Raw genomic sequence first — 24,588 nt, forward strand, 5'->3', positions numbered from 1 at the left:
AATTGTACACTTTCAGGTCCCCCTTGGTTCTCTAAAGGAGGCGGTCCTGGGGGTGGTCCTAGGGGCGGTAGGGGCGTGACCTAGGAGGGGGGGGGTGAGTTCCTGCACCTTTTCTCTGAGAAAAAAAAGCCCTGGATTTCATACAGTATTTAAGTTCTTTCTACTGTAATATTCCTTGATTAGGACATTCAAATTGCAAAGAACATTAAATTATGTATTCATATATAGATATATGTAATATTATTTGGTTCAGTTGATATATCCACTCACGCCCCAGACGACGTCACATCTGACGAAACCGGTCGGGCGGTTCCGGACACCACGTTCGTCACGCCCCTCTCGACGCCGGCTCACCTTACTTCCGCGGGACGCCGCGATTTTATGCTGTTTGCTTGCACATGTCTACCAAAATGTAAGTGGAACCTTAATAAACTCGTTTTAATGCAAATGCTGGATTACGCTATGGTCTCCCTCATTTTTCCTTCCCATATGGTGAACACTCGGAGATACCGGAGTTGCATATGAGCGTTACTGCGGCAGTGTGTTCCTTGGAAAGAGTGGTGACAAGCGGTCCATATCCACTTGTGTGTGAAGGAAGAGTCTATCCTGAGTGTTTTTTCCATAGCTTTTGTGGCCTGTCCATTAAGTTGGGGGCCCATTCCCTCTGGTAAGCAGCCATCTCTTACTTACCTACCACGGGTGTCTTCCTCCTGCTCACCAAACCTTGGGACTCAACCTACTTTTGGATTATTATTTTCCATCTATGATCCATTTTTGGGATTCATGATTCCTATGGACTTTCTTTTTCTGGTCTTGGTTTACTTCACTGCGCCCATGACTAATGTGACATATTTATTCATTTAGTTGTTTTTAGCGCTGCACTTTTTTGATATATAATACTGTTTGGATTTCTATAGGTCCAGTGTTTCAGCTGCTAAACAATGTATTACCTAGTCATCAATTTTTTCAATAGTTAGCGCAGGTTTTCCCCCCCTTGATGATATATCCACTTGCCAAATATGTTGCATGTTAGTAATGGAACATTTTCTTCGTCATTAGATTGGGGAGGACTCTTTACACATGCACTTTTCCTATAAATTGTCAATGCAGCACTACTATACTCAGATATAACTTAGATCAGTCTGTTCCTTAAAAGGAGGGGACATATACCCTGTTTCCCCCAAAAGTAAGACATCCCCCAAAAATAAGACCTACTTACAGTTTTGCCTCTCACTGAAATATAAGGCATCCCCCCGAAAATAAGACCCCCCCCCCGATAAAAAGGCCTCCCCTGAACATAAGGTCTCCCTGATAATAAGGCCCCCCGAAGCTACCGTAACTCTTGACCGTAGGGCTGGATGCTGCCGCGCAGCTCACTTTTTTGGACACAGCACAGCCGGAGCTGACAGGAAGTGCGAGGTCTCTTTTAATCAGAGAGCCCGTGCCGCTGCCAGGACAAGCTGCCGCCTGCTGCTTGGTCTGCCCTGACGGAGTCTGGCTGACTCACAATTAGACAGTGAGTCGCACGGGGCAGGAGTCGGGCACATTGTGTGGACACACAGGGGTGACTGAGGTAGGGGGGAAATGTCTGATAAAGGGGTGGGGTGGATGTCTGGTGAAGGTTTCCACTGGCACAGGGGTGGGGGGAGTGGGATCACTTAAAATGACACAGGAGGATCAGAGGAGGCAATCAAAATGACACAGGAGGATCAGAAGGGGGAATCAAAATGACACAGGAGGATGTACCTTGCTGGTTTTTGATGACAACTACTACAGTACCGTATACAGGTAATACATTTCCTTTTTTTTTGTTCAATAAATGTGTACCGTATTCTTCTTCATGGGAAAATAAGACATTCCCTGAAAATAAGACCTAGCGCATCTTTTGGAGCAAAAATTAATATAAGACACTGTTTTATTTGCGGGGAAACAGGGAAGTTTTACGTTTTGGAGACAAATGTTTTTGCAGCACACAGAAGGACACATACATAAATACATATATGCATACCTAAAGTGGTTGTAAACCTCCGTCATGGAATCTCAACAAAGCACATACATCTGTAGTGTTTACTTATCTCTCTCTGAAGCTCTAAGTGTTGTTTCTCTCTGGTTCTTTGTTCCTCTATGATCAGCATAAGTCACTTCTGACAAGTTTTCCCGACACATGAGATACAATATGTGTCATGGGGGGAGTGAGAGAGCTCAGAACGGAGGTTGTCTATTCAGCACACTAAGTGGGGTTTGTGCACCTTTCCTCCAAATCAGCTCTCATACAGTGTAACTGCAATCTCTCCACCCTCTCCTCTGTGCTGCTGACAGATGAAGAAGGGTTTTTAACATGATCTGCCTTTTGGGGGTGTAGGCAAGATAAACAAGTAAAACCTATGTAGTAGGATTTCTTTTATCTCTGTGTATCATCTGAGGCCAGTCATTTCACTTGGTATATGTGAGGGTGTACAACCACTTTAAAGAAGAAACCTTATCTCAACTATATAACTGTACCTTTTTACACTATTTTATATTCTGTATTATACTATTTATTCTGTAGTCATTAGCTAATTTGTTATTAAACACTTTTTTTTTTATAAAAAGAATGGAAGAACTGACTATTCAGCTTGAGCACATCTCACCAATAAAAAGGTATTTCTGCAAGTTTACGAGATGCTAAAAAAAAAAATAATTTAATGCCAACCCGATATTCTACCAGATGATTTACCTTTACAGTGCCGCAGTCACAGTCCTCTCCCATCTCTGTGAATTTGTTGCCACAAACAGAAGGGGACTCAATATACTCCTTTAACGGCTCAGTTTTCATACACGCTGGCATCCGGTCAAAAATGAACTCCCGGAAGTTTGTAAGACTGCAGGAACTGAAGAGATGGGGGGTGTTGTAGCTGTATGGAGAGAAAATGATGAAGATCAGGTCCTAATTTAGTAATGCGCTGGCATGGGTGACGCTTGATTTAAAGATGGCCATTCCCCAAAATTAGTGTTACCCCATTGCAACACTAAGAAAAATAACCCCTCATTCCGCCACCATTCAAACAGGACAGCATGTCCTCCAAAATGTGCAATGGTACTTATACAAGAACATACAAACCATTTTCCTCATGGTATTCGCAACTAAGTCAAGTATACAGTATCTTCCCACAAGACAGTTCTGAACAGGGATTCTAACACCTTCCTTTAAGTGACAGCACCACTAGTAGTTGATTTCCCACACTTCAGAATGCACCCCAGAAGCCATAAATATCCATCAAGAATTTGGTAAAACCAGCCTGTCAGAGTTTTTACATTTGATTACTGCTGGCGGCTATAGCCGCTAGCAGTAATCATTGTTTTCTGCAGGCTGGGAAGGCTCCCACTCCCCCACCCCACTGGCAGAACACAATAGCTCTGCATGAGGCATTCCCAGTGGCGTCTCCAGCTTTCATATTTAGGGGGGGCACATGGGGGGACAGGGATAAAAGTAGGGGGGCCAACTATAAAATGCGATTTTACACATACATATATATATATATATATATATATATATATATATATATCTCAATAATAGAATGCAATCCAATGATGATCATCGACATATGTTATTGATAAAATGTAGTTGCACTACCTACCAGCAATCAACTAAACTAACTAAATTGGAACCGCATTATCACACACCTTAATAAATGTGCATTATCAAAACATCACCATAAAAAAAATTAAAAAATGACCATTGATAAATAAGAATAATTAACACAAAACGCTATGGTAAAATACTCTAAGTATAATAGGACAAATTGTGTGTGTGTTACATTCACACTCACACACACACACACACACACACGAATACTCATGCCAATGAGCAGCAGTTGCATTACCTTGGTATAACTTGTCAATGAGCAAGAGCAATAAATGCATACACTTTATATATCCTAACAATGGACATCAAATGTATAAACATGAAAACATTAAATATTCCTGACAACGGGCATCAAAACGCATAAACATGAAATATTCTTGAAAAGGGTCAAACGCATAAATATGAATTATTCATGATTGATCGCCATTGCCAGGAATATTTCATATTTATGCATTTGATGCCCACTGTCAGGAATATTTCATGTTTATGCATTTGATGCCCACTGTCAAGAAACAATGGGCATCAAACGTATAAACATTTAATATTCCTGAAAATGGGCATCAAAAACGCATAAACATGAACTAATACTAGCTCAGAAAAGGAGTAGGTGTAATTATTAAAAATTATGCCCACTCACCCAGCGCTATACCAATTAGAACCAAAAAGTCAGTGTGTAGTATAAAACTCTTAAAAGAGAAAAACAAGCTGCTGCTATTAAACCAAAATATTAATCACATAGGTGCAAAATTGCTCAAACTAAATAAGATCACACTAGCAGCGCTATATAAAAATATAAATTACTGTATATAAAATCTATGTAAATGTGAATGAGTCCACAATAATAGTGAAGGTGAAGGTGAAAATTTGTGACATCATGGCTGCTTGTAGTTTTCACCAGGGTCATATGTAATAAGGTGACAACACAGGAGCACAACTGGGTGACAGTTGACACCTCATAGCAGGAGCTGGCTAAAAAAGATCCTTCATGGCTGCATCTTTTAAAAAAGGGCCTTTTCACACGGACGCCTTCCATTCTGATCAGCAAGGAATCTATGAGCTGATCCCCTGCTGATCATAGCAGAGTGGACAGATGACAGGTCTGTATCCACTCAATTTATGAAGAGTGGGCAGGCACATATCCTTCTCTGCACTATAGGAGGCGCTGAGTGTAAACAGGCTCCGCTGTCCATTTACACTCGGCTGCCTCAGATCCGATCCGTCCAAATGAAAAAGGATGCAGTCCTTCTCCATTTTTTTTTCCTTTTTTTAGAGTGGGCTGATCAGACCCGGAGGTAGGCAGGTGTAAATTGATACAAATCCATTTTCAACCGCTAGTCCATAGGAATGCATAGACTAGACAATCAGGTCCGCCTGAAGAACTGACAGTCGGAGAGATTGCCATGTAAAAGATCCCAAAAGGTGCAAATTTAACAAGATTTAAAACAACTTTTTTTTTTCTTTAATTATATTAATATTAAATCTTACAGAAATTTTAGTGACGAGGTTTACAGTAAGGGCTCTTTCACACGGGCGGTCCGATCAGATCCGCCTGTCAGTTTTTTAGGAGGATCTTATCGGATCCTCCATGCAACTCTATGGGGCAGCGGATGTCAGCGGAGACACCTCCGCTGACACCCGCTGCCATCCGTATCCGATCCTGTCCGTGAAATCAGGACGGATGGAAACCCTATTTTTCCATCCGTTCAGGGATCGGATCGGATCGGAAGACAGGCGGTCCGCTCTCATCCGATCCCCCATAGAGAGCAGTGGGAGTTGTGACACCTCCCGATCCCCGCTGAGCAGCACGGATCCGCCTATGGAGGCGGACCGTGTGAAAAAGCCCTTAATCTACTTTATGTCTGGTCACTGGTCAAAGAAGCAGCATGATCACCTCTGCCCAATAAGCAGGCAGGTGACACAGGAAGCCAGGTATGTGGCCAGGCTGTCTGGATCACAAGGCTGGCTGAAGAGAATTACAGGCTGTTGGAACTTTTCACATATTCCAATTCTGTAGCTAGCTACTTGCCTGGTTTTTTGCTTTAAAGTGAAACTGAAGGTAAAAAAAAAAAATGTAGTAGTTACCTATTGTTTTTTTTTTTTTTTTGGTAGAAGAGACTTTATCATTGTCTTTTAGGAAAAACCTGTCTTCTATCAAGTGTTTATGTTGATGTGCAATGCAGTGAAAACTGCTGCTGACCCATCTGTAAGATGATAAGGACAGAGCCAGGTCCTGGGGCAAAGAAAGTGCACGTGTGCAGATGGCCGACCAATGGCTGAAAATAGAAGTCACTGTACCCAGAAGAAGACTAGGGGATGATGGCAGCGATTGTGGGCAGACTAACAAGGGGGATCCCATCACCAACCTTGCATAGCTGAGGGGGGCAAGCTAGAGGGTTAGTCTGTCATAATGTAAATTTAACTCACTAGTATCTGTGGTCAAAAGATAAAATTATCTCACCTCACCTGCCAACTGTCCTGTGGTGCCTGCAGCATTGCATCTCCCCCTGCACGTCCGTGTCATCTCAGAACTGAGGGGACAAGCAGCAGCTGAGCCCTGTGGTGCCCACGTGGGATCTCCCTCTGCCTAGCAGGTCACTTCCTTGTGTACAGTGGAGAGGGGAGGGGCCTCCGACCGGCCAGCTAATCGGCTTCAGTGTACAAGTAAATTGCTTTGATTGTGCACTGAAGAGAGAAGCCGATTAGCTGCTTGGGTCAGAGGCCCCACCCCTCTCCACTCTACACAAGGAAGTGACCTGCTAGCCGGAGGGAGATACCGCAGCTAGATTTTCTCTTCAGCTATCGCAGTGTCAGTGACCGCAGGTCAGGGATAGGCAGCTATGTCCATAATTAATTGGGGGGGCACATGAGGGGGCACAGACTAATTTTGGTGGGGCCATGGCCCCCTCTGGCCCCACCCTAGTGACGCCACTGGGCATTCCCCCGTCAACACATTCAAGCGCTTTGGACATACTTCTCCTTTAAATACCTCTTACGGGTCTTGTCCTTTCACCAGTCTGTGATTGGACAATGAGAAACAGTAGACCTCTCTGTCATTATGCTCTGTCATTATTATCTCTCCTTCTATCAGCATACAACTGATTGGTCCTCGGCTTTTTCTCCCTCTCCAAATTAAATCTTTGCTGTATAGTGAATTGGAAGAGTCTGACACCAAGTCAAATACAGGCACTTAAACTGTTCGCTATTTAAAAGTACAAAGATGCTTTCATCTCTGTTTTATATTGGCTTGGGGTTCAGCGTTAAAGTAAAACTTTGGGCACATTTTTTTTTTTCATTTTGGATAGAGTAAGGCATGGTTATGACCCCTGTCAGATTTCTTTCCCACCATCTGTGTCCCATTACAGAGAATTCCCTTCACTTCCTGCCCCATAGCCAAACAAGAAGTGAGAGGAAATCCCTGCAAATTTTGTAAATTTCTTGTGGACCCCCAGGTCCCCATTGGAAGATTCCCCCTCTATTACTTTTCTAGGGACAACACAAAAATGTGGAATTTTCCTTTATTTCAATGATAATGGTAAACAGGACAAATAGAGAGGAAGAATCTCCTTAAAGGAAGCACAGACAGTAAAAAGAAAAAAATATATAGGTGTTCTAATCTATCTTCACTCTATCCAAAACTAAGAAAACATTTTTTGCCTTTATACTTTAAGCGGCACAATAGGTGATCTTGTAATATTGGTCTCCTTAGCAAATATGCACATTTCTTTCATGATCTTTATAGAAAAAATTATAGGTGAAATTAGACTGGTTGCTCCTAGAAGAGGTTTTTTTTTTAGAAGAGGTTGATGGGTTTATAAGAAATACTATATAGAGTACATGAACCCACCTCAGAGTGGGCGACATGATACAGGAATCACCAGAACAGGAGCAGGCACTGGTGTCATGATTCATCCCCAGGTTGTGTCCCATTTCATGAGCAACTGTGGCACCGACAGATATGGCGGCTCTGCTATGATCCTGGCAGCAAGTGAGACAATAAGACAGGAAACAACAACATTTTAGAAGAGTGAGAAGATGGCGCTTGGGACAATCCTAAAGTGTATGCAATCCCTAACGATTAACTTTTCCTATATTATCCATTTTGGTTTGTTAAAAATGTACCATTGATAGTGTTTTGGTAAATCTGTTTTTCTGTTGAACTTGTCAGAAATCCAGAGCGGTCTCTGCCTGTGCTATTGCAACAAGATTACTTAGCCCTCTCAGTTCTTATCTTAGAACTACAAGTCAATTAATTTCTATGTTTTGAAGATGAAGACAATGGTTGAGTAGTTTAGCAAAAGAAAACTGGGCAGGGCTGACACTCAGGCCACAAAAACCTGTATGTTGTCAACCCACAAAAAAGAACGAATAGCTGAGTGCATCTCTAACAGATCAGCAGGTATTTTTTATACCAACCTCTTTACGATCTGCGTCAGGAAGCCGCTCCTGCACGAATTGCCGTAACCATACAGTAGTCGCAAGCAGGAGGCTAGGGGGCAAGCGCGCCGGCGCACTCCCGCCCCCGCTAGTCAGCAGGGAAGCTGATACAGTGGGCAGGCAGCTCCGATTGCCGCCTGACACCCACGATCGTTCCCCGCTTGGAGAGAGAAACGGTCAACAGTTGTAAACACTGCTGACCGTTCTTATCCATGGAATGATCATAGTGCCCCTGTGATCCTTCTATATAGGATGACAGATCTTTATGGTCATTCCACAAGCCCCCCACAATTAGAATCACTCCCCTAGGCTCACATTTGACCCCTTGATCACCCACAATGTTAACCCCTTCCCTGCCAGTGTCATTATTACAGTAACAGTGCATATTTTTAGCACTGATTACTGTAGTAATGTCACTGCCCCCCCCCCCCCAAAAGTGTCAAAAGTGTCAGTCAGGGGTCCGATCTGTCCACCGCAATGTCGCAGTCCCGCAAAAAAATTGTGGATCGCCACCATTACTAGCAAAAAAATAAATAAAAATGACATAAATCTTTGCCGTAGTTAGTAGAGGCAATAACTTTTGCGCAAACCAATCAAAATATGCTTATTGCAATTTTTTTTTAACTAAAATATGTAGCAGAAAACAAATTGGCCTAAAATGTTAAAAACATTTTTGGTTTTTCCTTTTTTTTTTTTTTTTGGGAATGTTATATAGCAGAATGTGAAAAATATTGATTTTTTTCAGAATTGTTGCCCTTTTTTTTCCAAATACTACCAAAAGAAAGCTCTATTTGTGGGGGAAAAAAAGGACATACATTTTGTTTGGGTACAGCGTTGCACAACCGCACAATTGTCAGTTAAAGTCACGCAGTGCCAAGTTGAAAAAAGTGGCTTGGTCATTAAGGGGGCAAATCCTTCCGGTCTTAAAGTGGTTAAAGGGACACATGAGTAAATGTGGATGTATTGCAGAGATGTACTGAAATTTTATTATTTTTGGTTTCACATACGCTTTAATAGACAATGAACATTGAATGACAGTATCTTAGCATTCTAAACCAGGCCAGACATAAATGTTAGGTCACATACACATAGGGGTTGATTTATTATTATAAATATTATAATTCATGCATCCAGTATAGATTTTCTGTTGCAGAGATTCAGTCAAAAAGTTAGATTGATTTACTAAAACTGGAGAGTGCAGAATCTGGTGCAGCTGTGTATGGTAGCCAATCAGCTTCTAACTTGAGCTTGTTCAATTAAGCTTTGACAAAAATAACTGGAATCTGATTGATTTCTATGCTAAGCTGCACCCAATTTTGACCTCTCCAGTTTTAATAAATCAACCCCACTGTTTACCATAGCTACAGCTGTTAATACACAATGGCACATATTTAATTTAAGGCCTCATTTACACTGGCATTCCTTTATTTAGAAAAGTCCTCTGGGCAATATAAGCATGGGGGTTTAGCTCCAATGCATGAGGCTGTGGCATTTAGCTGCATGCAATGGGCAGGTGCACCATCCACCCCTACTGCCTGCAACCTGCCAAACTCTATGAGAGGCTGACAGCTGTTGTTGCTAGATGTTGGATGTGGCGGTATGAACATTTAGGGTAGTATGTGCCCTGGGACAAATGCCTGAAACATGGGAGGTCTAAAGAAGTCTTTTACTGGCATTTGTCAGCATCTCATAGAACTTGACAGGCTACCAGCAGCAGGGTTGGACGATGCACATGTGCCCTCCTCCTGCAGCTAAACACCAGGGCTCTATACATCGTGTTTTTAGATGCTCCTACTTAGAAACAGGTCTGTCTGCATTTACACACATTTGAAGTGTCTAATTCAGGGGTCTTCAAACTATGGCCCTCCAGTTGTTCAGGAACTACAATTCCCATCATGCCTCATCATGTTTGTGAATGTCAGAGTTTTACAATGCCTCATGGGATGTGTAGTTCTGCAACAGCTGGAGGGCCGTAGTTTGAGGACCCATGGTCTAATTGGATCCTGGACCCACAGAATTCTATTTTCTCTACATGCAGCTAAACTAAACGCATAATGTAAATGGCACCAATGAAAAATCATTACATGCATTTATATGCATTTAGAAATGTCCTCTAAATGTATATATATACACAGGTTTGACATTACAGTGTGATACATTTAGCACATGCAGCCATGGTCTGGGTACACATCACTGATGTACGGCACTAAATAAAGCCATATTGTTCTCAAAGTATATTTTGGGTAGCTTAAAGTCCCACTATAAGGCCAACATGCTGGCCACATCCAGTTTTTATCCAGCTTAAATAATAAATAGAAAAAAAATCAGCTCACCTGAATGACACCACAAGAATGAGAATCAGAACATATAGTACCCACAAAGGCCAATCCAACTGTGGGTCCATCAAAATCTGTGCTTCTGCAAACCCCAAAAAAAGTCAATTTTGAATATGAAATTTCTTTAACAATACTTAATTTCACATTTTCAGATAAATGGATAATATTTTCAATAAAGGTCTAATACTCTATATATGATTCTTTCTAAAGAATACAGACTACCTTAGACTTCCCAACCATTGTTTCTGGGAAGCTGCCTATTATTGACCGTCTACTTGGTGGAATCCACAACTGGGCGAAGCCAGAGATTTAGGAAAGCCTTTGTGCCACTCTGCAGTGCAGGAGCACCCCTGTAGAACATGCAAAGAACTACTGGAATGTGAACTTTTACTTTAAAGCTGAACTGTGGGTGCAAAAACTCACATTTAGATATATTCTTCAGTGGCCACAAAGGATATAAATTGACTTTGTGTGCCCTAAATGCCTTTGCAAGCCCAGATACCTTGCAAAATTAGCAGTTATATAATGACTGTTCTGCATATAGACTGTTCAGACATCAGAGCTGTGAGAGGGCCAGCGGGCCCACCCACTATTGGCTGCCTGCAAAAAACTTCAGATAGAGGGCGGAGACAAGACCAGTCACCCTGCACAAGGAGAGAGCAGCAGTGAGCGGTCTTTATTAAGGGAAGCTCCTGCACAAAGTTTCATGCTAGATTACTGCACAGATATTGAAGAAATACACAAGGCACACCAAGATTCAACTAAGAATACACATTGGACGGCATAGACGTTTAGCAAATTGAGTGCGAGAAGCTGTTTTTGTTTTGGCTTATTTAATATATGGACTGGAATTATCCTTTATTTTTGTTACCAATACATTTTATTATACATGTAACAAAGTGTTTACTTTATCTTTACTTGTTCAATAAACTTTTATTGTGGAAAAAAAAAAAAAAAAAAAAAAAAAAAGAATACACATTGGGGGGGAATCTACTAAAACTGAAGTGTGCATAATCTGGAGCAGCTCTGCATAGAAACCAATCCGCTTCCAGGTTTTATTGTCAAAGCTTAAAGTGTTACTAAACCCAGGACCCTGCATTTACTATATCTGGTTTCCCACAGTACACAGAACATGGAAATCCAATTATTTTAGTAAATATAAACTGCTAAATACCTTTTCTCATCAGCAGTATATAGCAGTCTTGTGACTATCAGGGCCTGGGTAAAGCTTGTAGGAGGGAGGAGTTTTCATACTGCACTGGTTAGGATGCAGGACCCCTGACCCTCTGTCTGGACAGTGCTGATTGGCCCTGTGCTGATTACATGCACCCTCCCAAGAAAAATAAATAATTCTCTAGCAATATACACCAGACTGAGCATGTGCGGCCTGACTCCAGTAACTCTGTCTTATCCAGACATGTTATGAGGACAATGCAAGAAGAGGAGGCTCTGTGCATACAGGATCAAACAGTCTTTTTACACAATGCTGAAGATTAACCCCTTAGGTTCCACAGTGAGTATAACAAGCATGCTTTACTGCATATACAGACTGATATCACTGTTGTGGGTTTAGTAACACTTGAACAAGTTGAAGTTAGAAGCTCATTGGCCACCATGCACAGCTACACCAGATCCTGAATGTACCAGTTTTAGTAAATTAATCCCATTGTTCTTGTATTTAGACAATATTTGCGTATTCTGGAGTTCGGTTTCAAGCTTGTCATTAATTAGTATTTGGTTGTTATTTCTTGGTGTGAAGAATTCCCCATTTTTGTTCTGTTGATTCCATAAAGGAAAAATCAAACTACTGGTCACATATTGCTTCATGATTGATGTACTATAATTGTTCCCACCTAAACAATTTAAGGGAATTTGAGATCATTTTTAAATTTATAACCTATACAAAACAGAAAAAAAATGTCTTTCATTTTTACAGCTTCAGCTATGAATTCCTTGTTTAATGATTAGATGTAGCTTTGATCCAATTTAATGGGACCCTGTTGTTTCCTTTCTATAAAAGAACACAGCTAGTATTTCCCTGTCCTTATGTCTACTATGCTGATCTGGACTTGTGTCTTTTCAACCTGACTAGCTATGTAACTATATGTAACAATGATGGGATGCTTACGTTATAAACTGGGCATTGTCATGATAATGTCTTGGGAGCAAAACTTGCTTTCTCCATGTACAGAACCGGTCAAGATCGATGGAGGCTGAGGATGAGACTTCAAACATATCTGTCTTATTCCAGAATTCTATCCCAGTGAGTGCCACAAATGTTCCGATTTGCTTATATACCTAGAAGAGAGTGAGTAAAAGATCTGTTATACCTGTACTAAACTCATATTTACAATGCGGGGCTCAAACGCATGGACAATGAGAGGCACAAATGTCCCCTAGTGTACAGTTCTCAGTCTTTATCCATGCAGTTAGTTGCCAGACAAAGAAGTACATTGTATTGGTGTAGACACCGATGCTCTTTTGCATTTGTGTTTACCTGCGCAAATAAACTTAAAAAAATGCGCAAAACCATAAAACAAAAACAATCAAAACACAACGCAAATTTATATAAATAAATACATAAATAAACATTGTGCAATTTTACATGAATCAATATAACACAATAATGAAACCATATTAGTGTCAACTTGATGTATTCCACATAAAGTGTCAAGTGTGCAAATTTCCACACTAAAGGCTTAGTTACGCTTGAAATCTGTGTGGGGGAATCAATAAAAACATTAGGTTAAGCTGCATTTTTACCATCCGCCCATCTTAAGCTGAAAAGGCAATGGGTGAGCATGTACACATGCCACAGGCGTGGCATATGTACACACACATCTGTGCAAAGCTTTGCGGCAAAAATGATCCCCACCATCATGTTCAGTGGGCAGTGCTGTCGGTAAACATGGCCCATTCAGGAGAGTTTGACTATGCCTTAGATGCCCTACACCATTACAAAGCATTTATGGGGTTAAAACAGTCAGTGAGGAGGTGACACTGACACATAATATAGGCACATGCCTGTTGTGCCTAATGGTAAACCTGGCCCTGATTTTAGAAGTAGCTGCAATAAACCTGCAATGAACTTTCGTACATTTAGGTTTAACTGGCATGCATACCTGCCAACTGTCCCGGCAAATACGAGGCTGTCCCAGGTAATTTACATTGTCCCGGCCCATTAATCGGGCTTCCCATAAAGGCCCGTTACGGGCAGCTGGTGCCCTAATAAAAAATGGTTGTGGGCCAACATCGTAACTGCGCATGCGCCGTTCCAACGCCTGCCGGGCTCGGGAAAGCTCGTACAAGCTCGGCCGGGTGGGTGCATGCGCAGTTAAGTAATGGCACCTCCTGGCGCCATTTTTAAATCAAAGGAACTCGTTCTCAAGAGTGCCTTGCCGACACCGGCCGCCACAGCACAGCAGAGAAGGACCATCACAGAGAAGGACACATTTACAGACATGAAGGTAGGTAGGATGAAAGCAACAATGTTATGTGCAAAACGATCTGGTAATAGACATGTGAATCCAGTGTCAAATGTGCTCAGGTGTGACCATACAAAAAATGTAATATGTAAATATAAATAAAGTGCAAGGTGTAAATAAGTGCAATAAAACCTAATTATACCAGGTAGTATAATTAGGTTTTATCGTACTTATTTACACCTTGCACTTTATTTATATTTACATATTACATTTTTTGTATGGTCACACCTGAGCACATTTGTCACTTTAGAATTGCAGGGAATTGTGATGAGAATTTTAAACTTTAGGCAGAAGTAGTGCAGCAGAATGGGAAAATGATTCAAACTCTGCTACTTTTGGCCTTAAAGCGAAGTTCCGGCCTCGGAAAAGTTTTTTTTAGAAAAAAATACCCCCGGGACAGTCAGGGCTAGTGCATTCCAGAATGGATAGCCTCTGAACTGTCCCAGGTTGCACTTACCTTTTAGAAGAAATACTTACCTTGAAGCCGTTTAGCAGGGAATGACACACCTGCACCGGAACTGACGAGCGGTGCAGGCGCATTGTCTCCTGGGAGCGATGACTTTCATCTCCAAGGAGTCAATGCAAGCAGGAAGTGACGGCGCGTGCCACGGCCCCAGAGGGAGGAAGTAGAAGGAAGGTAAGTATACTTTCTTCAAAAACAAGGTAAGTAAAGAAAAAAAAATTGAGACTATCCATTTGTTTTTTAGGGTATTTAAAGCAAGCGGGTGGCCCAAAGTCATTTTTGAGGCTGGAACTCCGCTTTAAGTTTGAAATTCCCTTTTCAATTTCCTGCAATTCTCTCTTTATTGAGTAAACCCTATAATCTGATAAGTAGGCGGAGATTAATTATGCAGAGTGGGCGGAGCTTCATGGGTGTGGGTGTGGTAAGTAATTGATAGCTGTGTTGCAAATTGTCCCTGGAATTTTTTTCAAATGTTGGCAACTATGGGCATGATAGTTAGTATTAAAGCGGAGTTCCACCCAAAAGTGGAACTTCCGCTTTAGGTAGTCCTAACCCCCTGACATGTCACATTTGGCATGTCATTTTTTTTGGTGGGGGGGGGAGCGGGTACCTAGTTTTGACAGGTACCTGCTCCCACTTCTGCTCGGAGCGCCGCGGCGCCCTAAGCGGAAGTTCTCCTCTCCCCCTTCCTCCCTGCAATCTTCTGGGACATGTCAGAGGTCCCAGAAGATTGCCGGCCAATCAAGACGCGCAGCGCAACTCGCGCATGCGCAGTGCGTACCCGGCTGTGAATCCGCAAGCTTTCACAGCCGGGTGCCCACACCAGTGATGCCGGTGCCGCCGAGACCAGAGGGAGAGGATCGAGGCTTCGGGCGGCCGCATCGCTGGACCGTGGGACAGGTGAGTGTGTGTTTATTAAAAGTCAGCAGCTACACTTTTTGTAGCTGCTGACTTTTAATGAACACAGAAAAGTCTGGAACTCTGCTTTAAGTACATCAGTACAGACTTATATACAGTACACTATAATTGAAAGACTGCAAAATGTCTACAGTCTGTAAGAACTCTGTAAAATGTAAACTTACCTCATTGACATAATTAATTATCTCAAAAAATCTTTGTTTGATGACTTCAGTGCTTTTGTTATACTTTTCACTCTAAAGGGAAATAAGACACAAAATGTGCATTTAGTTCCCCCTACTGTTCTTTTGTAAGTACTACATACAGAATAATCACCATCTCTGTCTTATGCAAAATCTTTGACTTTTCCAATATATCTGTTGAGTCAAAAGACCGAACTGAAATAAAATAGGGTTCCTGTATATACAGTATTCTACTCAAAATATTCATTTATAAAATATGAACTGTTAGGACACTTTTTGTTTTAGTTTTCTAGTTTTCATAAAGTGTATTTAAATTTGGTACCTTCTAGTCTGTTAAATATACAATTATGTATATTTAAATGTTTTGATAGATTCACCAATAAGTGTTATGCATGCAAACGATTCGAATCTCTAAAAAGGTCTGCAGAAAATGGCATCCACACTTAGATGACTTTGTATGACACTCCATCACATGCAGAAGCACATTGTACTTACCATTGTTTTATCTGCCACAAGGTAAAGCTGGATAAACTTTTGAGAATTCATGAAATTTTGCTTCTGCAAAGAATGAGAGGGAATAGAAAATAAGGATAACACAATGTAATGTAATGAATGGTTTAGATCAGGGCTGTCCAACATTTTGGCCTTCCTGGGCCACATTGGAAGAAAAGGAAATGTCTTGGGCCACACATAAAGTACACTAACTATAAGGATAGCTGAAGAGCAGAAAAAGTCGGAGATGATCGCAAGTTAACGATTACGGTTATAGATAATGTACTATGTAATGTAATATTTTTTATTATTAAAGTAAAAGAGGACAACATAAAAACAATTTGACACTGTTTTTGAATAAATAACACATCAATATCTGGTTTGATGGATGTAGTAGTAATTCTCAATGAATTCTTAAGGTGCGCATCAAAAATGTTGGTTCTTAGGCACTTTCACACTGTCTGCTCCGTCGGCGGACTCATTTTTTCTCAGCGGGGGATCGATCCGCCGATCCCCCGCTGAGCAGGCGGATTGCAGCTCTGTCTCCGCTCTGTGTGCAAAGACGGAGCTGTCAGGTCCCCGCTGTCCTCTATGGGGGAATCGGATGAGAACAGACCGCCTGTCCGCCATCATCCGATCCCATCCCATCTGCCAGACAGATGAAAAATGGGGTTTCCATCTGTCCGTATTTGACGGACAGGACCGGATCGGATGGCAGCGGGTGTCAGCAGACATGTCTCCGCTGACATTCGCTGCCCCATAGAGATGCATGGGGCATCCGTTCAGATCCGCCTGAAAAACTGACAGGCGGATCTGAACGGTCCGCATGTGTGAAAGGGGCCTAATTTTGCCATTCATGTGCTTCATCCTTGAAAATATTTGCTCACAAGTATAGGTGCTTCCAAAAACTGATGACATGAATAAGGCGTGATTGTGTAGAATGGGATATTTTTTTGGGGGAAGATATAACCTATTAAAGTCAATTAACCTGTTCCCTTCCGCCCTCCGCACTTATACGGCGTCAGGCAGCTGCTCCCAGGTAAATCGCCGTAGCTGTACGTCACTCGCGTGGACAAGGCTAGGAGGCTCATCAATGGGGAAGCCGATGCAGCGGGCAGGCGGCTCCGATTGCCGCCTGACACCCGCGATCGGTCCCCGCTGAGAGAGAAGAACGGTCAGCTGTTGTGTTGTAAACTCTCTTCTATATAGGATCACATGTCTCTATGGTCATTTCATAAGCCCCCCCCCCCCCCCACAGTTAGAATCACTCCCCTGGGCTCACATTTAACCCCTTGATCACCCACAATGTTAACCCCTTCCCTGCCAGTGTCATTATTACCGTAACACTGCACCGATTACTGTAGTAATGTCACTGATCCCCCCTAAAGTGTCAAAAATGTCAGTCAGGGGTCCGATCTGTCCCGCAAAAAAATCGCTGATCGCCGCTATTACTAGTAAAAAATAAATAAATAAAAATGACATAAATCTTTCCTGTAGTTGACACAATAACTTTTGTGCAAACCAATCAAAATACACTTATTGCGATTTTCTTTACCAAAAATTATCTAGCAGAAAACAAATTGGCCTAAAATGGTAAAAAATTTAGATTTTTACATTTATTTTTTGGGGGGGGGGGGGATGTCATATAGCAGAATGTGAAAAATATTGTTTTTTTTTTTTTCAAAATTGTCGCTCTTTTTTTGTTTATAGCGCAAAAAAAAAAAAAAAAAAAAAAAATCGCACAGGTGATTAAATACCACCATAAGAAAGCTCTATTTATGGGAAAAAAAGGACATCAATTTTATTTGGGTACAGCGTCGCACGACCGCGCAATTGTCCGTTACAAGTAACGCAATGTCGAATCGCAAAATAGGGCCTGGTCAGGAAGGGGGCAAATCCTTCCAGTCTTAAAGTGGTTAAAGAGACACTGTCAAATTTTTACTTTGGCCACATGTGTTAACCCATTTATAAAAAAAAAAAAAAAAAAATCAACATTTTTAAGTAAGATTCCAATTTTGTGTTGGACCACATGTGGCCTGTGAGCCACAGGTTGGACACCCCTGGTTTAGACAAAATCTTACTAAAAAAAAAAAAACCACACACATGGTTTGTGATTATGATCCTGCTTGTCAGATCATTGTGATCGCATGGCTTTGATGATAAACAAAGCCACGCCAGTAACCTTACATTGTTTATAAAGGAAGCCATGTCACTGACACCTACCACAGTATTACTTTTTAGCTGTACTTGGTCTGCACCTAGAAAGTAATCCTTTTCCTAAAAAAGCCAGCATCTAGTAAAAAAATATAATAATGTTTCAATAAAAGTTTAAAAAAGAAACAATCTTTTTTCCCAAATCTATGAAAGGATATGTTTAGGATTCCTATGCTCCTCAATATCTAATGTTCTCTTCCCAGCCAACAATGAGCTGTTTTTTGGCACAAGATCATATCCAGGATAGTTGCAAGAACCTCCCCTAACCTTTAGGGGCAATTTAATGCCGAGTGTACCCTTATGAACCACCAGAATTTCACCATCCCAATTTAACCCAGTACATTTTGCCAAAATGCTCAAAATGTAATGATTTATGTGAACGTTTCGGCAAAGCAAAAATTATCAATTTTACTCAACCCTTTTGTTTTCTTCTGTAAGCTGTCACATGCTTATGCTATCTTTAATACAACGTATTAGTAAGAGATTTTACAAGATAAGATGCCACACCTCAGCATTGCTACCCGATCGGGAAGATTTAAAAACCTTTCCCTCTGTCCAAGTTGTATTGGTTACACCACAGGTTTTGGGGGTCTCTTTATCTTCATATATAACATGTCCTCCATCGTCTGTCTGATTGAGAGGTTCAATTACAAATCGGCGATTACGAGTATGAATGGCACCACTGAAATGATAGTAAAAGAAAATCGGATTATTTTTGGAGATATTCCTGTTGCTACCTGTTTGCACCCCTTATTTTGTCTTATTCGCCTTAGTTAGGCTATGGACACTCAAGTATTTACATGTTGCTAGCAAGCAGTAAATGAACATTAAACAGGCACTCACTGCCTCTAAAGCAATTCATCCTCAAAGTACACAGCTGCACAGAAGTCATTCAAGTCTTTCTCTCTGCAGCTCAGTTTAGCCTGCTGCCTTCTCCTAAGGAATATGCTTTGTGTTTAGATTAGAGATTAGAAGGGTGGAACTCTACTTGGGCACCGCTGGAAGTGGGAGCAGGAGAACTGAGCTGGCACAAACACAGACTTCAGTTCTTCCAGTGTGAACATATTCCACAGAACCTGCAGCTACAGAAGTCAGCATATGCTGCTAATAATAATGCTATTTCACAAAAGCTTAATTGGGTTTTTGAATCATTAAAAAAGAAGAAAGCGCAGATCTTAGGCTAACAAGTGCACTTGTCAAATCAAAAGAAATTAAGAAGTACAAAGCATGGAAAATGAACAACAAAATATAAAACAGAGGTCATTACAGCTTAGGATTAGGGATGCACCGATATTAGGATTGGATATCGGCCTCGATACTGCCAAAATAGCTGGATCGGTAAAATTTACAGATCCACGGGCCGATCCAGTTTCGTCGCAGCAGAACCTTCAGCGGTGTCTGCTGAATACCGGCTTAGCCGTCACTTGCACAGAGCCGCTACTTCCTGTATAGGCCCGGCTCACAGGTGGAATGATATCAGATGCACTCCACCTGTGAATGGAGGAGCCATACACAGGAAGCAGCAGCTTTGATGTGTACTGCAGCCGCATGCTTCCCGGGCTCAGCCACAGACAGTGCCTACAAGCAAATCCCTGCAAGTACCCTTACACTGTATACTGTGTGTATATGTACATATATATATATATATATATATATATATATATATATATATATATATATATATATATATATATATGGTGTGTATAGGCATATATATATATATATATATATATATATATATATATATATATATATATATATATATATATATATATATATATATATATATATATAGTGTATGTACATATTTTGCACTTTATATTTTTTACATGTTTACGGTTTGATTGCTATTGTATGTTCAAGCAATAAACAGTTTTTTATCTTGTGGGTACATTTTATTATTTTTAATTTTGAGTTTGATTACATATATTTTAGATTTTGAATGCACAATTTTTATAACAAAACAATAGTTCCGGATCGGTATCGGTATAGACACAAAGCGAGGTATCGGTATCGGTACTAGAAAAGTTGGATCGGTGCACCCCTACTTAGGATGGCAATTCAAGTTTATCGGGGTAGTCCAGAATGGATAACATACATCCGTAAGGGGATTCTTCCTGGATGGATCATGGAACCAATATGTCCAAATTGAAGGGGAATGTTTTATTGGACTATGCATTAAATAACTGCCCACTATACCAGGGGAGAGAGGAGAAAAGAAAGAAAATAGATAAGGAAGAAGGATGAAGAAAGAAGGATATTTATAAAAGTTGGGAGATCCTGATAGTGAGGGGGAATGGACAGGAGAAATCTGTGGGGTCCGACTGGGCATTCAACAAAATATGAGCTTTACAGAGAAAGGAGGGAATGATCGAGATTCACAAGGCTATTGTACTCTAGCCATGAATTCAAGATCTTGAGGAAGTGTGTATGTTTGTGTATCAGGTTTACTTTAATTCTCATCATTCTTTGTTTCACAAAGTTAATAGTGGGTGGTTTCCATGCTTTAGTCAGTGTTTGCCTAGCTGCCAAGAATGCAAACTCCATAAACTTCCACAAAAATTTAGGGAGATCTGGATCGGCCTGTGTAATAGGGGAATATTCAGGGATTACGTGCAGGAGTAATGTTCAAGACTGTTCTGAGCATGTTGTATACACAAAATCGAGTGGCCTTGGGACCGTCACAAAAACTTTATAGAAAGCCATCTTGCTCTCCAAAAAAGTCGGGGAAATGCTAGGAACAAACTTGGTTATACAATCTGGTGTTGTATACCAGCAAAGAAGCAACTTGGTATGCATTTTCTTGGGTCAGTATATTAAGTGAGCATTTTGAGGTAGCTGCCCAGTTTGTTTTCCAATCCTTCCCTTTAAGGGTTTTTCCTAAATAATTTTTCCCACTTACAGAAGATTAGCTGAGCCTGTGGAATCAGTAAGTGATACATATAAAGTTGAGGTCAGGTCCCTAGAGTTGGGCTCATAGAGACAGCAGTCCTCAAAGAATGTTAGGCATATCAGACATTCTGTTGCAGGGCCACAGTTCCACTCTAAGCCGTTGTTCGCTTAGTTGCTTGATGATGTACAACATGATGGTGGAAATCCAAATTCCCCCTTCCTAATTTTTTGGTGGCTGGCATAGAAGATAGGAGAAAAGAACACTGGCATTTCCTACTATATACGGTTTCTAGGTATGGATTCGTGTGACATTATGGGGGAGGGACTATGACAACAATGACATCCCACATAGACAGTAGGAGCAAAGGAAGTAGGTAGATAACTTGAGTTTGCTTATAAAATACACAGCAACATTATTGATCCATGTCATCATTTATAATCCTCAACACCTGACATACTTGAGGTCAGTGCTCCCTTAAAATTAATTGGTTTCCGCTTTTCTTGGTTTTATTGTGCAATATATTAATATAGTGGAACTAATCATAAAAGCGCAATAATGTGCAGCGGTCAGTTGTATCCAAACAAAATGTAAGAACAGAAAACAGATTTAAAACACTAATGTTTGCTCTAATAAAGATAATTATCCATAATTGTGAGTAATTGTAAGAGGCAAGGAACATGGAAGCGAATTAAAGCCGGATAGAATTATCTATGTGTTTAACATCTTACCGAAGTCCATCACATGTACAGATAGTGGCTCGAGAATCAGCATCCTGCTTTATAAATCCCTGGTAGCAGCAGTGATCCTGCAAGAGATCAAGTGATTTATAAGACATTTAAGGTCTTTAGAAACCCATAATGTATTCAATATTTGAGATGCAAAAAATATGAACAGTAGTTAAACAAAAAAATGCACTATGATGGGTACACAAGTCTTCTGTAATTCAGGACAACAATAATTAAATTAGTGGTTAGAATTTTGGAAAAAACATGGTATATCCCATAGAGACAAGAGATTCCTTGGGACTTTTGTGCAGCAAAGCAACAACTTTAGAAAGTTCATTAAAATTGCAATGTTTATTGAAAGATTAGATTATAACAAGATGTTCATATAAAATAGAGTACATTCATGACTCATTTCCTATAGTCCTTTAGTCCATAACGGTGTTATTGTGGTGAATCCCAACAAGTTTCTCCCACTTGGCTTCCTCAGGGGATATGCAATCCGCTAAGGGGGTCATGGCACCCAAAATTACTTGCCAAATAAAATAGAGTATATAATAAAAGTTGTCAAATGATGCTTCCAGTGGAGCCAAACCATAAGTTTTCACAGGAGATATGTAAGGGAGATTAACTATAAAGATAGAGAGACAAGCACATAACATCAATCTAGTAGCTACCAGAAGATGTTGAGGTATTTATAATGAAACATAGAAATCTATGAAAAAAGGATGACTTACAATCTGTATTACCAATAACGGCAACATGGGGCCATAGAGTCCTGAGGCTTTAGCGACAATCCCTGTGGTGTCAGTTTTGCTTACTTAGAAGCTTACTCCTCATTTTATCTTACATAGGACTTCTTATATTCCTTATAGATTACACTAGTAGGGACATAGGGGTAATCCCTCTATGTACACAATGTGAGAGATGCAGATATCCATATAAATATATATAAATATGAATGTCCTAAATTATTCTGACTTTGAAATGATGTTCTTACCATTACAATTAACACTATATTTCATGCAAACCTAGCACTGGATTCCAAAATATGTATTCTGGGGTTTGTGGGTGAACTCTTCACTCCTCAGATTTATACATCCATAACTCAATTCTGTTTACCAAACAAAAACGCATTGCCCAAAAGTTGCTATTACCATCACCATCGGTGATTTTTTGAAAACATTAAACAAATATACTTTTCGGGAGAGAAAAAAATGATATACTAACAGAGAATACCCAGGTAAATTTACAAAATGTTGGAAAAAATGGCTAGAAGAAACCAGAGGCCGTTCTCCTACATCACTAATTTTATGTAAATATAGATATATGAAATGGTATTGCTGACCTTCTTCTTAAGACGTTAGTTGCCTGGATGTCATGTTGATGATCTGGCTTTAATATTTCCTTAATTCAGTAACCCATTAACAAATATATATATTAGAACTTACAAAGCCCTCTGCATATTGTGACTCTCTAAAGGAAGTTGTTTTTGTTTCAACATTGGTTTGGGTAGTGGGGAAGCGCAGAGCTGTCCCCACACTATACAGTGCCTACATTGAACTCTAAATTTAAGGCTGGCCACACAAATTACAATACAATAATACAGTTTTTGTGCATTATACTTAAACTGGAACTAAAGTCCCAAAATTAAAAAAATGTTAGGATGTACAGTTTTTTGGCAGAAGAGAAATACAATTTCTATTCAGACAAAAAACAGAATTGTCTTGCATCTAGCAACAATAAACTTTCTATACACTGCCTGTAACACATGTGCAGAGTAGTCTGTAAGATGCCAAAAATGGAGCTAAGTGTACATCATCAGTGACTGGGCAATGGGATATGGCAGGCCTAAAGGAAGCCAGACCCAGAGGGATGACAAAAATGGTCAACAGTGGTGACAAAAAAACGAGGAGCACAGGCAGTGCATAGCTGGAGAAGGGCACACTACAGAGCTATTATTTGCTGAGGTTACCAAATGTTATCTTCAAAATCAAGTAAGGAATCTGCGTTGGTCAACTGTTCCATTAATGACCCAGCTTTCTACGAACCCATAAACTCAAATGGTTGTACATTTCCAATTTTGTAAGAGCAACTGTACAAGGATTCATTCACCTACATAGATTCAGGTGTTTGTAGGCTGGAACAATGCAATAACCTTTCTATTATCCTAAGTAGGTAGCCTAAGGCTGGCTGTAGCTGGAAGCTGCAGGATATGTAGAGAGATCACTTGATGGACACTGGATATTGGATGTATAGTGAAAGTCTATCCTCAAGAAGGTCAATCATTTAAAAAACAAACCACTAGATCTCATTATAGAACAGTCACTGAGTCCATATACAGAACATATAAATTCCCTGTGTACCTTATTCTCTGGGCTGGTTGTCACTCGAGTCCCATTATCCAGATATGATGTCTCTGTGTAATTTTTTGCTAACAATCCTCTGTAGATGATAGCAAAGAAGAAAAACATTAACAACAATTTTATAGACATGTAACCTATTGCATTTCATAGGACTGACACATAACAAACAAGAATAAATTAATGACAGGATAGGTCTGTGTGTCTGCTCTGAAGTGCTGCCTAGGTGTAGTTCCTAGTCACTAGAGACCAGGAACTACATATTGTATTAATGACCTTTCACTCACAAGTCTCCTTTCAGAGCAAATTACCATGCCTGTACAGAGCCATCACTCTCTGTGCTATGGTAAGATGCCATGTATGCTGAAATCAGTATTTTGTGACCGGTTATCACAAAGCTGAGAGTGATGGCTCCACACCTCTGGTGCTCAGCCCGTGGCCCTGTGGCAATTGCTGTGTGT

General features: G+C 40.5%; 1 protein-coding gene across 1 annotated transcript in view; it reads right to left on the reverse strand.

Moving 5' to 3' along the window:
- Nucleotides 1-24,588, reverse strand: part of LOC309553891 (zinc metalloproteinase-disintegrin-like VLAIP-B) — a gene marked incomplete at its 5' end in the record, with an annotated part of 102,884 nt that overhangs the window by 32,534 nt on the left and 45,762 nt on the right. The window contains 9 exon segments of the mRNA XM_082255377.1: nt 2,717-2,894; nt 7,470-7,600; nt 10,393-10,477; nt 12,524-12,693; nt 15,426-15,497; nt 15,939-16,001; nt 18,657-18,831; nt 21,771-21,847; nt 24,131-24,209. Of these exon segments, the coding sequence (XP_082111503.1) occupies nt 2,717-2,894; nt 7,470-7,600; nt 10,393-10,477; nt 12,524-12,693; nt 15,426-15,497; nt 15,939-16,001; nt 18,657-18,831; nt 21,771-21,847; nt 24,131-24,209 (1,030 nt within the window).

This window comes from Pelophylax lessonae (genome assembly GCF_965119305.1).
Source record: "Pelophylax lessonae genome assembly, chromosome: 4".
NCBI classification, from domain to species: Eukaryota; Metazoa; Chordata; class Amphibia; order Anura; family Ranidae; genus Pelophylax; species Pelophylax lessonae.